This window comes from Kogia breviceps, chromosome 7 (assembly GCF_026419965.1).
Source record: "Kogia breviceps isolate mKogBre1 chromosome 7, mKogBre1 haplotype 1, whole genome shotgun sequence".
NCBI classification, from domain to species: domain Eukaryota; kingdom Metazoa; phylum Chordata; class Mammalia; order Artiodactyla; family Physeteridae; genus Kogia; species Kogia breviceps.
Genome location: NC_081316.1, coordinates 19227254 through 19243081, shown reverse-complemented (window position 1 = coordinate 19243081; position 15828 = coordinate 19227254). Strand labels below are relative to the sequence as shown.

The 15828-nt window shown below is 53.9% G+C and overlaps 1 protein-coding gene across 1 annotated transcript in view; it reads right to left on the bottom strand.

The window, feature by feature from the left end:
* Nucleotides 1-9158, bottom strand: part of ANO1 (anoctamin 1) — a 164762-nt gene extending 155604 nt beyond the window's left edge. The window contains exon 1 of the mRNA XM_067037794.1: nucleotides 9041-9158. Within this exon, the coding sequence (XP_066893895.1) occupies nucleotides 9041-9098 (58 nt within the window). The 5' untranslated portion in view covers nucleotides 9099-9158. The remainder of the gene's footprint in view (nucleotides 1-9040) is intronic.
* Between the last annotated feature and the right edge of the window lie 6670 nt (nucleotides 9159-15828).

The following is a 15828-nucleotide window of genomic DNA, read 5'->3' as shown; positions in this document are numbered from 1 at the left end:
AGTGAATCAGCTATACATACACATATGTCCCCATATCTCCTCCCTCTTGCGTCTCCCTCACACCCTCCCTATCCCACCCCTCTCGGTGGTCACAAAGCACCGAGCTGATCTCCCCGTGCTATGCGGTTGCTTCCCACTAGCTGTCTATTCTACGTTTGGTAGTGTATATATGTCCATGCCACTCTCTCACTTCGTCCCAGCTTACCCTTCCCCCTCCCTGTGTCAAATGGCTGATTTTTAAAATGCATCACGCCAAGATAATGATGATAGTTCAGACAAGATAACCCCAGACCAGTCATACTGATGACAATTTTAGTTATTTTATTTTTATAAATTTATTTATTTATTTTTGGCTGCGTTGGGTCTTCGTTGCTGCAGGGGGGTTTTCTCTAGTTGCGGCGAGCGGGGGCTACTCTTTTTTTTTTTTTTTTTTTTTTTTGTGATACGCGGGCCTCTCACTGTTGTGGCCTCTCCCGCTGCGGAGCACAGGCTCCGGACGCACAGGCTCAGCGGCCACGGCTCATGGACCCAGCCGCTCGGCGGCACGTGGGATCTTCCCGGACCGGGGCACGAACCCGTGTCCCCTGCATCGGCAGGCGGACTCCCAACCACTGCGCCACCAGGGAAGCCCGGGGGCTACTCTTTGTTGCCGTTGGTGCGCAGGCTTCTCATTGCAGTGGCTTCTCTTGTTGCAGAGCATGGGCTCTGGGCGCGCGGGCTTCCGTAGTTGTAGCATGTGGGCTCAGTAGTTGTGGCGCATGGGCTTAGTTGCTCTGCAGCATGTGGGATCTTCCCGGACCAGGGCTCGAACCTGTGTCCCCTGCAGGAGGATTCTTAACCAGTGTGCCACCAGGGAATTCCTGATGACAATTTAGAATTCATATATATATGGGACTTCCCTGGTGGTCTGGTGGTTAAGAATCCACCTTCCAGTGCAGGGGATGTGCGTTCGATCCTTGGTCAGGGAACTAAGATCCCACATGCCGCAGGGCAAGTAAGCCTGTGAGCTGCAACTACTGAGCCCGCGCACTCCAGAGCCTGCACGCACCTCAGCTGGAGAGCCCACACACTCTGGAGCCCGAGTGCCACAACCTGAGAAGCCTGTGTGCCACAACAAACAGCCCACACGCTGCAAAGAAGACCCAGTGCAGCCAAAAGAAAAGTTTCATATATATATATTTATCTACCTCCATATAGAGAGATTATATATATTATACAAAACACATTATGTAGAGCTATCTCTGTATCATCTACCTGCCTATATGCATCTATCTATCTATATATCATCTATCTATCTATCTATCATCTATCTATCATCTATCAACCGGGGGGGAAATTTTCTATGCTATACCAATATCCAAAATGAAGTATTTTTCACTTAAGATCACTCCTTTTTCCTATAGCACACAAATGAAATACAATGGCATATGCTTAATTCCCAGGAGTTCGCCTGAGACCACAAATGCTGCAAACGGGTGTCCTGAGCTCCAGAGTGGGCGACGCTGATCTGGCCCAGGCAACCCCCAGGGTCTTCTCCAGCTCTGATCTTGGGGGTTTAAGGACAAACGGGTGGTGTAAAATCAAATTGGCAAAAACACACTAAGTCCTGTCCTTCTGGAACTTTGTGGAGTGCAGGGAGAGTGACACTGAGAGAATACTGCTAGCAGCAGACATAGGGGCAGCTGTGTAAGTGCTCAGGGGAGAGGAGCCTGGTGCCGAGATGCCACTGGGGTCAGGAAGGGCCTCCTGAAGGAGGTGATGGAGCTTGGAAGAAGAAACGGTCAAGAGCCCAGGGAGCAGGAAAGAGAGGATGAAGGACCATAGGAAGGTCAGTGAGGCTGAGGGCAAGCGCTGGGGGTGAGAAGGAACCACAGAGGCAGGTGATCCCCACCTGTGGGCCAGGGCTGGGTGAGGGCTGGTGGGGGTCCACTACAGGGGGGAGGAGGGGGGCAAGGTGGACACAGGCCAGTGCGGAGGCAACGGTGGAACTGAAGAGAGGGCAGCACAGACCCGGGCAGCCGCAGGCGGCTTGGAGAGATGCATCGGAACTGCGCCAGACGGACCAGGTAGAGGGCGGAATGTGCGCCTGAGTGGAGGGCTGCCAGACCACGCACAGCTGTGTGGCTCGCGTAAGCCCTGGAGGCGGGAGGGATCTGAGCCCCCTTGGACCGAGGACAGGGCTGGGAGTAGGAAGGAATGCTCCTTGGGCTCCCGCTCCAGCCCGGAGCCCAGAGTCCTCAAGAGCAGAGTCTGTGACAGGAACACGAGTGCGGTCTGGAGCTGCTGCGCACCCGCCTAACCCCTGTACCCCAACCCCGGCCGTTCCCCGCCCAGGAGACACAACGCGATAACGATCATGCCCAATTATGCCTTCTTTCTAACAGCTCGCATCAATAGCTCCATTTCCATCCCCAACGGCGTGTTCAGACTTTCGCAGTGAAGGTGCCGTGTAAATGCATTAAAAATATCATTCTAGGGCTTCCCTGGTGGCGCAGTGGTTGAGAGTCCGCCTGTCGATGCAGGGGACACGGGGTCGTGCCCTGGTCCGGGAGGATCCCACGTGCCGCCGACCGGCTGGGCCCGTGAGCCATGGCCGCTGAGCCTGCGCATCCGGAGCCTGTGCTCCACAACAGTGAAAGGCCACCACAGTGAGAGGCCCGCGTACCGCAAAAAAATAAAATAAAATAAAATCATTCTACACTGGAGGCCATACGTGGGCAGAAGTCATTCCAGTTGGGTGTGAAGGGAAAGGATGAAATCTTGGGTGTCACCGGGAATGTTTGCACAGCACCCCGGGAGGCAAATGGGGGTGCAGCTGGAGGGAGGAGCTTTGGGCTGACTGGAGGGGGGTGGGGCCTGGTGGGGTTGGCTGTGTGTGTGGGAACCCAGAGCCCAGCTGGACTGCATCGAAGTGCAAGGCCCGGAGGGGAGCAAGGTGATCCCCGGGCTGTAACAAGAAAGCAGGCTGGATTACCAGGCAAGACATCTATGTGCTCGCAGGCCCTCTGAGGGTTGAATGCAAGAAACCAGACGTTTGTCTACCCAAAGGCCACGTGACCATCGTCAAATGGATTTCTGAGGGTCGGCAGGCTTTTAAGACTTCATTACAGAGCATGAAAACGCCGCCACAGGTGCCTGGTGCTGGAAGCCGGGGGCCGTGACCGCTGCTGGGGGTGCCCACGCCAGGCAAGGGCAGGCTCTGGAGAGGAAGATCTTAACGGCCACACCCGGCTCCCTGCTGGGCTTCAGCGGCAGCAGAACCCCCCCCCCAGCCCCCCACCCCCACCGAGGACTGCCTTCTCTTTGGAGAGCTGGGGAGGTGGCAGATGAGTTGGGGAGGACCCCACGTCTGGAACTGGGGACCCAGTTCTGGTCCTTGTCCAGCTGTCCCAACTCTGGTCTGAATCCAGGGTCCCCCCCATCTACCCTGACTGATTCACAGGGTACCCTTGACTGTGTGAGCGTGGACATGTTGCTTGGTGTCTCTGTGCCTTGGTTTCCTCATCTGTCAAAAGGTGCTCATAATATTACTAACAATATTGCCAACTTAACAAGTGAATATTAAAGGAGGTGACATATGCAAAGGGCTCACAACAGTGCCTAAAACAGAATGAGTTGACAAAAACTGTCAGCTATCATCCATCCCTCCATCCCTCCACCAAGTCCCACCGTGCCAGGCCCTGTGCTGGGGCTAGAGAATGAATCCATCCAGGGAGGCAGACATTATGGATGCAGTTACCTGAGACCTGACCTGTTGTGTGTCTGAAGGAAGTGACAGCTGAGGTGAAGCAGGCAGGGCTGTAGGATGGATGTGCCTTCGGCACACAGAGCTTACTTAGCCAGAATCAGGACCTTTCCACAATGTACACCACAGCGTAAATCAAGACAGGCTGTAAACTCCATGAGAGCAAGGACGGTGGCTACCCTGTATCTCCAGCTCCTGGCCCTGTAACTGGCCCAAAGACAGAGAGTCATCTACCTCTAAGTTGAATTGAATTATGCGTCAAACTGCAGGGCTACAAGAAAGGTTTCACAATCAGCCACATGACAGCACAGAAGAGAAGCTCACTGTATGTACAAGGCCATCAAAGGACATGATCAAGAGAGTGAAAAGATAACCTACAGGATGAGTGGAAATATTTGCATATCTTATAATTGGTAAGAGTTTAATATCCAGAATATATAAAGAGCTCCTACAATTCAATAACAAAACGACAAATAACCCATAAAAAATGGGCAAAGAAATTGAGTATATTACAAAGACTATACACAAGTAGCCAATAAACTCATGAAAAGATGCTCAACATCATTAGTCATTAGGCAAAATGCAAACCAAAACCACAATGAGATACCGTTTCACACCTACTATGATGGCTTTCACGAAAAAGAAAAAAGCAAAACTAACAAGTGTTAGTGAGGCTCGAAGAAATAGGAACCCTCTTACACAGCTGGAGGGAATATAAAATGGTGCCACGGCTGTGGAAAACAGTTTGGTGGTTCTTCAAAAAGTTAAAGATATGATCCAGCTGTTCCGCTTCTAGGTATATACCCCAAATAATTGAAACAAGGGCAAACAGACACTTGCATGCAAATTTTCATTGCAGCTTTAATCACAACAGCCAAAAAGGGGAAATAACTCAAGTGTCCATTGAATTAATGGATAAGGAAAATGTGGTCTCACATTCAATGGAATGTTATTCAGCCATGAAAAGGAATGAAGTTCTGATACCTTGAACCTTGAAAACATGTAAAGTGTAATATGCCAGACACAAAAGGACAAATATTGTGTGATTTCGCTCCTGTGAAGTATCTAGAATAGTCAGATTCATAGAAACACAAAGTAGGACAGAGGTTACCCCGGGCTGGCGTTGGGGGAGGGAAATGGAGAGTTATTGCCTAATCAGTACACAGTTTCTGTTTGCGGATGATAAAAAAGAGTTTTAGAAGTAAATAGTGGGGCCTTCCTGGTGGAGCAGTGGCTAAGAATCGCCTGCCAATGCGGAGGACACGGGTTCAAGCCCAGGTCCGGCAAGATCCCACACGCTGCGGAGCAACTAAGCCCGTGCGCCACAACTACTGAGCCCATGTGCCACAACTACTGAAGCCTGCATGTCTAGAGCCCGTGCTCTGCAGCAAGAGAAGCCCCCGCAATGAGAAGCCCGCGCACCACAATGAAGAGTAGCCCATGCTCGCTGCAGCTAGAGAAAAGCCCGCGCGCAGCAACGAAGAGCCAAAGCAGCCATACATACACACACACACATACATACATACATGCAGACAATTAAAAAAAAGAAATAGTGGTGATGGTTGCACAACATTCGGGATGGACTTTGATGCCACTGATCTGTATGCTTAAAAATGATTAAAACATTATGTCTATTTAACCTCAACTAAAAAACCCAAAAAACAAAAAGGTGAACTCCTCACCTACCCCAACCCATACCTGTTTCTCCAAACAGGTCAATCCCAAAATCTTGGAGCAGTCCTTGATTTTTCTTTTCCTCTCAGACCCTCCATCCGATGTGTGGGCAATTCCTGTCGGCTCTACTTTCAAAATATACCCAGAGGCTGACCTCCACGGGTCCCGGCACAAGGTCACCAGCATCTCAAGCCTGGATTATTGCATGCGTCTCTGGACCGGCTTGTGTCCTTCCCCCCTCAGCCTGTTCTCCAAAGCAGCCAGAGGGATCCTGCCCAAACCTTGGTCAGCTCCAGACCCTTCCAGCAGCTCCCATGTCACCCAGCCCAGTAGCAAGGGAGCACATCACAATCTGGACTGCCCCCCCCCACTCCCTCCAGACTCTGTGAGCCCACTGGCGTGTTTTGGGCACTTCAGGTGTGAGGCTTTGCACTGGCTGTTCCCTCTTCCCTGAGGGCTCTTCCTCCCTCCACTTCCTTCAGGTGTGGGTTCCCAAGCTGCCCAGCAATGAAGGCTTCCCTGGCACACCCTATTTAAAATCGCCCCCTATTCTGTTCAGCTTTTCTTCATGGGACACATCGCCAGCCAACATATGACTTATTGAATTCTCCTACGTGGTCAAAAAAGTTTCATGAGGGCCGGGCCTGCGTCTGCTTTGTTCCCTGCTGTGTCCCAAGCCCCGAGGACGCAGTGCCAGGCAACCTGTAGCTGTTTGTTGAAGAGGCTAGTGAAAGTTTCGGGAGGGACAGCTCTCCCATCCTCTCTGAGTGGGTAGCATAGCGTGGTGACAATGCATAGCCAGACCGCCTGGGATTCAGATCCTGCGTCTGTCATTTATCAGCTGTTTGACCTTGAGTAATCTCTCCATGCCTTCGTTTTCTCATCCATAAAGGGGGAGACAGTAGTGTCCATCTCATAAAGTAGGTGAGGCTCACATGTGAGGACGCCCAGCACACAGTGAACTGCTCAACCAACAGCCATCTTTACCCGCCAGCCCTCCCTCCCTCTCTCCACGCCCAGGGTGCCATCAGTGTAGAGAGGCACCCGGGCTAGTGTCCAAAAGGAGGGGACTTCCTGGCAGGGTTTTGAGGGATGAGCGGGAGTGAGCTGGGCAGACATGTCCTGGGGGAGGGGTGCCCACCCCCACCTCATCCTAATTCCACCTGCCCTCGCGGGAGGTGCCGACCACGGGCTTATGAATAAATAGCTTATTAATAAACAACAAGGGAGCTTCGAAAGAAGGCAGAGAGTGAGGTGGCATCTGTAACAACCGATTGCTCCAGGGAAGCAAGAATGAGCCGGTCCTGGGATACGTCTCAGAACGCCCGCCCGGTGGGACTTCACATCTGAGTCTGTGAACTGAAGCTTGCAGTGATGAAGATGGGGGGGGTGGGGGTGGCGCAGGGGGAGGGGGAGGAGGGGGGATTAAGAGGCAATGACGACAAGGGGACGGTACTCAGGCCCAGGGCGGAGCCACTCCAGCAGAAAGGCTATGCACTCAAGTCATCTTCACAAACCCTCTGGCTTGACAGCTAAGGCACAGAGGGCTTGAGTGAGTTGGGTAAGGTCACAGAGCTGCAGGCAGCAAAGCCGGGATTTAGAATTGGGCTCTCCACAGCTGCGCCCCGCTGCGAGGACGTCCCCTCTCAGGGCCTCAGGGCCTGGAATGGAGACAAAGCAGAGGACTAAGGCCCCTTCCTGTCCTCCACGTCCCCGGCTTTATTACTTCCTATTTACCTGCGAGCACCAACGCAGCCTCTGGTCTTAATTACACCGAATGAGCTACAGAGTAGTGTGACGCTGTCAGAGTTGGCCCACATTTCTTGCATAGGCCAGCTGTGGTGGAACAGTAGGCCCAGTGGCAAACCCAGGAATGGAGGCTGGGCCACTGGTCCTAGGGTCTTAGACCCGTCACTGCTAAAGCCCAGAGCAGAGGAGAAGGGGGGCGAGACCCCTGCCCACCACACAGAGTGGAGATGCGAGTGAAGGGGGCAGAAGGTCTGCGCTAGGAGTGGAGTCCGTCCACCATTACGGCTCAGCTCTGATGGATCCGGCCCTCCGTTAGGGAAAGCCTCCCGATCCTCACATCGGAGATATGGCCCCGCCCCAATGTAAAGGCTCTCAAAACCAAAGAGCAAAGCCCCCGGCTAGGACACTCTTGTGTACGGGAATCAGTTTCAGCTGCATCCCTGGGTGATTCTGCTTGGGGCGGGGTAAGGGAGAGCCAGAAGCCTCATGGGAACTGGACCCAGACATCATGGGCTCCACTCTTGGTAGCCCCATGTACTAACTGTGTGGTCTCAGTTTCTCTGTCTGCACAATGGGGAAGGTTCCGCTCCCAGCTCACAGGGTTAGACTGAGGATGAAACCAGTGAAGTGCGTAATTCCGTGCCCAGCCGGAGGCAGGAGCTTGGTTAAGTGCTCACAGATGCTGAGTTTGGGGCTCCTGTGCCCAGCTGGTTCCAGAACTCATCATGTCCACACGGGAGCTGGAAGAAGCCACTCGTGCAAGCGGGCCAGCGGGCCCGGAACTGTCCTGGCTGACTTCTCAAACCTGTCCCTTCCTTCCTGTTCCTAGGTCTGGCCTCCCGCCTCTGGCTGGCAGTGCCCCCTCTCTCTTCCTCCTGGGAAGAATTTGATGAGTATACAGTGTAATCTCTAGAAAGAAGCCAAATTGGGGCTGTTTGAGAAGCAGACATCAGGATAAGTTGCTCCATGGGAATCCAGCCCCCACCCTCAGCAAAAGAGATGGGGGGATGGGGGGAGGAGGAAGGGACAAGGAACAAGGAGGAGTGCTTCGTGCTATAGTTAGCGTCTCCTGGTTCCAGATGGCTCTGATCGCAGGGCACAGCATCCTAACCAGGGCGCTCCCCGCTGGAACTCAGCTGTATAATTAAATAAGGCCGAGCGCCCGCTCTAGCCCCTTGTCACCGTCCCGCTCTGAGGTTTATTTAATAACCTCTAAACGGGGAAGGGGGAAATCATTCAGGAAACATTGCTTGGGTCATTTATTTTAAAATTATTGGTATAAAAATAGCCAGGGTCGTGATTTATGTGCAGGGAGGGGCCGAGGAAGTCAGGGACTCCCCCTCCCAACTCCTGTCCAAGCCTCATTTGTCTCCCCCTCAAGTTCCACCGCAGTTTCCATTATGACTTCAAGTCATAGTAGTTACTTTACATCGCAAATAAATCTCCAGAATAGCACGGAAATATTATGCGTATTAATAGCGCCTGGAAAAACATCCGAAAACCTTCCATCTGCCGAGGGCTTCGGACGCGGCACGGCTGGGAGATGCTCTCCCAGGAATTGAAAACCTCACGGCAGGCCTGACATTCGCCCGCCAGGGGGCCACTGCCTCCCCCAGCCCCGCCCAGCCCGCGGTCTATCTGTCCGCCGTCAGTTTGTCTGTGGGCGCCCCCAGTGACCTGCGGCCGACAAAGTCAGCCCCCCGCCCCCAAAAGCTCGCGGGGCACGGTCCCCGCCACCGGAGACGCGGGTCCTTGTCGCCTGCTCCTTGCGCGTCCCTTGGTCCCCGGGAAGCCGCTGTCCCCGACCGTCCCCGACGCCGCTGCCGCCACGCCCGGGGCCCTCGCCCCCCTGCGCCGCCCCTGGATACTCACCAGCTGCGGGGGCTTCCTTGGGGGGCAGCCCCTCGAGGCCGATGTCGCCCTCCAGCATGGCGTGGCTCGCTGCCCGGCTCCGGTGCGCCCCGGACGCACGGGGTCCAGGAAACGGAGTGATGAAGTCACCCCCAGAGGTCTGCAGCGACTCTGAGGGCCGGGGTCCGAGCCCAACTCGGGAGGGGACGGTCCCCCTTCGCTCCCCAGACGCAGCGCGCGAAGCCGCAAGTGTAGGAGCCAAACTTGGCCGCCCACGCGCACCGCCGCGCCGCTCCTCCCCCTCGGCTTTTTGGGCTGGGGGTCCTGGCCGGCTCCCCGCCACCGCCCCCCCCCGGGGCTACCTGCGGACGCCGCCCTCGCCCCGCCCCGTGCGCAGCGCGACTCCCCCGCGGCCACCCGGACACCGAGCGATGGCGCGGGACGCTGGAGGCCAGCCGCGGCGATCGGCCCGCGGGTCCCGCCCGCCCCCGGCCTCCCGCTCTGCGCTCTGAGGGGCGAGTCTCCACCAGCTGCCGGACCGTCTTATCAGTCGGGGTGAATAGTGGGGCCCTGAGCGGCTGTGCTTGGCGGGTCCCCAGCCAGGGCCCCAGGGAAGGGGTGCTGATTGGGGGGAGGGGGCAGTGATCCAGCCCCGAGAGGCTGGCACAGCATAGGGCGTCAGCGGAGAGTGCACTGGCCCCCTCCCCCAGGCGGGACCCCAATTCATCACTCTGAATTTGTCAGAAGAGGGAGGAAGTGAAGCCCAGGGATGAGAAGGAGATCTGGAGGTTACAGGGCAAGTGCCTGGCCTGAACTTGAGTACCACCCTACGCAGAACTTGCGAATCTGGATACAGTGAGAACTGCCCCCAAATCGGAGAAGACTGTGTTATTTGAGGATTCTAATTAAGCGAGGCTAAGAGAACTCAGCCAGGGGTGCCGGCAGGGACTTCCCACCCACATCCTGCATCTTGGCTCAGGGCTGGGAGCCGGGAGGTACCACTCTGCAGCCCTGTTCCTGTTTAGAAGGCAAGGTCTGGACAATTCAGCCTCCTCCTGGACAGCAGAGATGTGGGCATCAGGAGAGCGCGGAGAGCCTTAGGCAAGGCGCCTCCTGTCTCTCCAAACCTCACACCCATGACACCTCCAGATAAATAACTATAAATTCTGAGGCAGAACGACCTTAAACAAAACGTTAATTTAAGCGGCTCCCTGATCACTGCACGGGCAGTGGCAGGGCGGGGCAGCCTGCCTGACCTTTTGAAAGGCCATCTTCCACTTTCCACACCCTGAGGAGGAGCCAGGCTGGTGCCGAGAGCCCACCTGGGCCGGGGACCCCTGGATCACCTGCCAAGTAAACACCCCACAAACCCCCGGCTTTGCCTGGCTCCGGGTGGAGACAGATCCAGCCACCCTGGGGAGACAGACCACATCCGTGTGAAAGGAATCTATGCCTCCTTGAGGATGGATGACCAGTCCTCCCTGACCCCTGCCAAGCCTGCTGGCATTGGTACCCATGCGTACTGTTCTGGGCGGAAACGCTTTTAGTAGCAGCAAAACCACAAAGAAATGTGTCCAGCTGGGAAGTTCTTCCCTGCCCCCCCACCCAAAGTGCTGTGTACAGAGAGGAGATTCAAACCTCCTTCTTCCCAAAGGGTCAGGGAGAGAGGCGATGTGCGATTGTATTTATCTCATTTTATTTATCTCGTTTGTATTTATCTCGTTTCAGTCTGGACTAAAAAATTGGGAGACGAGGCACCTGGTGGGGTGCTGTGGATGGATGAAGTCTCATCCTGTGAAGAGGCTGCCAAGAAGCTCCAAGTTGTGTGCTGCGTACCCCACGTGTATACCTAGGATGGCCGAGGGGTCTGGCTGGAGAAAAAGCACCGCAGGGGCCCTAGCTGGCGCCATGTGCCTTTCACAGAGCCTAGTCATCTGACCCAAACCACTGGTGTGCGGGAGTCCAGATACAAACTCATTTTTCTTGGAAGAGTCTGATAGCCAACGTGATACATAGCAATAGCTCAGTTGTGTAAATACACAGAGAAAATTTTAGAATTCTAACCCCTGGAATGGTGAACTATAAACCAAAAATGCTCAGGAGGAAAAAAATGTAAATAGGTCTTGGGGCTATTTTTAACCATCATTGTTTACCTTTGGGGGCAGAGATGGGCTATTGTCTAGTTAGCCAGCTTCAAAAGGCAGATTATTTAATGTATTATTATTAGCAGAAATATTTTAAACCGCCATTAATAGATGTTGATTCATTCCGATTGAAGCCATTTTTCTTCTTTTCATTTCTTGGCTCCAATGAAGCTGCATTCTGATGAAACCCTTCAGCTGTGTCCAACATATGCAAAAGAGCCGGTCAGGGATCCAGACCCTTTGAAAAAGATATTTCATCCTATCAAGTTTTAAAAGAAATTTTAGTAAATACCCGAACTGGCGCATTTGTACGAAGATTGGTTTCGGCTGCTATTTTGGTAAATGCTGCCAGGCTGGGGTAAGAGCGGGCTCCCGTGTGGCGTGGACGGGGAGCGAGTGCCCTAGAAGAACGGAGGCCTGGGGCCCCAACTCGTTTTCCAGGGAGCCCCCTGTGCAGTCAGGAAGATGTTTCTGTCCAAAGCAGCGTGGGGCAAGTGGACTGTCCGGGGGAGGGGCACGCCTGCCGCCGGGGCCGCCGCCGGAGCCATCACCGGATACAGGAATCATGCTGCACAATGCTTATAATTATGGAAAATGGTTTCCCTTTTCGGCAAAGCGGGGAGGAAGGGAGGGAGAAAAGGCAGTTCGCAGCAAAGCTGGAGCCAGCACTCAGGCCCCAGGGTTGGTTTAAAATAGGCTTTGCAGGGTGAGGCCAGGGCCCCTCTGGGACAGGCTCAGCCCTCCCCGGGCCTTATCAGACACGACTCAAGGCCACCAAGTAACAACACTTGGGTCTCCACTGCCCCCAAATGCCGCTCAGGAGTGGGTCAGAGGCCAGAGCTGACTTGACAAGCGGTGTCACAGGGCCTAAGGCCACCCGCCTCTGCGGACCCCTGTGTATCACCTGCAGCCACTCAGGCCCCTCAGAGAGACCGGGAGATCCCCAAATTGTCACCTACACCCTGCCTCCACTGTCACTCATTCTCAGAACACGTCCGGGGTCACGGGTCACTTGGATACTCACTTCTGGTAGTCTCGGGAAGTGTGTTTTGATTTCGATCTGGTTCTCTGATCATCCCTCGCCGTGGGTAGGGCCCCTTCTCAGGCTTGGCAGGGGGTGAACCCCCCCGCCCCCCAGAGCCGGTGTACGGCCGGAGGAGATAAGCAAGGTGGCCGAGGAGTTAAGCCCGGGGCCTCTCGGGGGAAATGGAAAGGGGCCGGCGCCCAGTCGTGGACAAGTTGCTTCTCGGCACCTCAGTTTACGCATCTGTAAAAAGGGCCTCAGTACTAGACACCTCTGGAAGTTTGGGGAAGCTGGAAAGAGAATCCAACTTCCAGCCCAGAACCTGGCGCGTTGTAAGCCCTGGATTAGAGGGTCTTGTTATTTGTATCATCCTCAGATGCGGCGGGCGGGGACATGTGGCGGACCCTGAAAGGCAGGGGAGGACGCTCCCGACTGGGCAGCTAGGAGCCGGCAGTGACCTCTGACCTGGGGACCATGGCGGGGGGGGGAGGGGTGCGGGGCAGCTGGAACAGGCCAGCTTGGCAGTGATGGGTCAGGTGAGTGATGAATCTGAAAGCAGGGCCGGGCAGACAGTGGGGTCCCGGGCAGCTTCACTGAGCAGGACCAAGCAGGTGTTTTTTGCAAAAAAAAAAAGAAAAGATAGTATCAGGGTGAATTTCACATAATATAAAATTAACCTTTTTTTTTTTTTTTTTTTTTTTTTTGTGGTACGCGGGCCTCTCACTGTCGTGGCCTCTCCCGTTGCGGAGCACAGGCTCCGGATGCGCAGGCTCAGTGGCCATGGCTCACAGGCCTAGCCGCTCCGTGGCATGTGGGATCTTCCCGGACCGGGGCACGAACCCGTGGCCCCTGCATCGGCAGGCGGACTCCCAACCACTGCACCACCAGGGAAGCCCCAAATTAACCATTTTAAAGTAACAATTCAGTGGCATTTGGTACATTCCTGGCGTCGTACAACCATCGTCACTGCGTACTTCGAGAACGTTTCCATTACTCTGGGTAAAACCTAGGACCCTCTAGCTGTCACTCCGTGTCGCCCACCGCCAGCCCCTGGTAACCACCAGTCTGCTTTCTGTCTCTCGTGGATTCATCTCTTGTAGTTCCTATAAATGGAATCATACAGAATGTGGTCTTTTGTGTCCCGTTCCTTTTACAGTGGTTTTCTTTTTTCATAATTTTCTTTTTTCATAATTCAAAATGTGTTTGAGGCTCATCCACAGTATAGCACGTTTCAGAGCTTCATTTCTTTTTGTGATTGAATGATATTCTGTGGTCTGGCTGTGCCATGTTTCTTTATCCATTCATCCATTGATGGACCTTTGGGCTGTTTCCAAGGTGTCTTTGGAAAGGACCTAAGGGGTCTCCCTAAGGTGCCTGCAGGGGCTGGGGAGGGTCCCACTATGGCCCAGGGCCCCGGGCAAGGCTGGGCAGAGAGCTCAGTGGCTATGAGAAGAGGGGGGTGGAAAGGGAGGAGGAGGGGGAGGAGGGGGAGGAGAAAAGGGGAGGAGGGGGAGGGAGGAGGAGGGGGAGGGGGAGGGGGACTAGAGAGCAGACGGTGAGCTGGGGAGAGACCAGTCAAGCCTTCTCTGCAGCTGGAGGCTGGAGGCAGCTGCTTGCTGCTGATACCAGGGGCTCCTGACAGGGGCACGCAGTTGCTAGAGTGAGCCTGGGCCCCGGCACCGATGCAGGGGACCTACAGCGGAAGCGGGTCTATCTCTGCGAGCTTAACCTGCAGAGGGGCCTGCTGAAGAGGCAGCCGCTGGGTGCTTCCCAGCGGGAGTCTGCTTATTTAACAAGCACTTACATATAGCACTTACCGTGTGCCAGGCCCTGTTCCAAGCACTTCCGAAATATCAGCTCTATGCCATCCATTCTGTTATCACTCCCACTTTACAGATGAGGAAACCAAGACTCAGAGAGGTGCAGTCACTTGTCCGAGGTCACACAGCGGTTAAGTATAGAGCTGGGACTCGAACCCAGGCAGCCTGACTCCGGAGTCTGTGCGGGGACTGATGTGCTCTAAGGTAGAAATCCAGCGCTTCCCAAACATCAGTCATCCAGAGTCCCACATCCTGGTTTGAGCCTGAGCAGTGATCCCCTGGGCTATGATTTGCTTCATATTTTCCTTTAATCCAGCTCACTTTTTCAAACTTTTGGGGACTGTTTTTATTGTTTAATTGTGGTAAAACATACATAACATAAAATTTACCATTTTAGCCATTTTTAGGTGTACAGTTCTTTGGCATTCAGTACATTTACAATGTTGTGCAACTGTCATCCATCCACAGAATCCTTTTCATCTTCCCCAACCCAATTCTGTCCCCATTAAACACTCCCACCCATCCCCCTCCCGCAGCCCCCGGCACCCACCGTCCTACTTTCTGTCTTTATGGATCTGACTCCTCTGGGGACCTCGTGTGAGTGGGATCATAGAGTATCTGTCCCTTTGTGTCCCTTTTCACTTAGTGTGACGTCCTCAAGGTGCATCCATGTTGTAATGTGTATCGGAATGTCCTTCCTTTATAAGGCTTATCGAACTTTATTTTAAAAGTACCCAATATCAATTTTGGAAATGGAGAATCAGAATCACTGGCCATAAACAGGTGATAGTTTAATAAAGGACAATAAAAATACAACAATGTTCAGGTCAACCTGGATGCTCCGCCCCGGGGACCCTGAACCTGAGATGGTGCCGCCGCCCAGGAGACCACCAGGTAAAGAGTGCTGGGAGCTCCTGGCAGCAGGCTGAGACTTTCTCCTTGACATGCTGCAGATATCTGCAAGGGAAGTGAAAACCGCACCGCATTCTCACTACGTCTGTGACCCCCCCCACCCCCATCGCCCTGGATTGGTTCCCTTTGCACCCGAGCAGGTCTGCAGGGCACTTGTGGCCCCGGGGGCTGCACTAGGGGAAATACCAAAAATAATAATGATCGCTTCGGTGCATATTGCACAGGTTTTGTGATCCGACACTGTGACCCTCCCGCCACTGTCCGTCTTCCCCCTTATAGACGCAGGAGGGCAGCCTCAGCCTCAGAGATCTCGGGCACCACAAGGTCGCCGGAATTCAGTATTGGCTTTGTTGTCTTTACCTGGGTGACCTCAGCCAAGCGAGGTCTGAGTTATGCTTCCCACTTGCAGCTGAGGAAACTGATGCCCAGAGGGGACCATGGCTTGCCCAAGTCCACACAGCTAGTAAGTGGCGGAACTGGGAGTCAAATCCAGGTCCAACTGATTCTAGAAATTTCTAGTTAACTCCAGAATTCTTTCCAATGCACTGTACAAAACGTCCAGTTGTTTCTCTAGAATTTGGAATTCTCATGGATAGACCCAACACACTCCTTGCAACACACAATATTACGGAACAAGAAGGCTATGGAGACAATAGAAAAAACCCATAATTAGTCCCTTTTATTTTCTACGTCCAAAATCCAGGCTCGGGGCTCCTTGACCTCTCCTCCACCTTCCTCCGCTTGTTTGTCTGCAGGATGAAGTGGGCGAAGGGCCCAAGGGAAGATGCTCAGCTCACAGCTTCTCCGTATGGCTAACATCTTGTGGTCTGTTTACCCTTAAAGGCTCTGCCCATATTGTTTGAGTTTGGGGAACTAAGCGGACTCTAATTAATGGTGCAAATATTTACC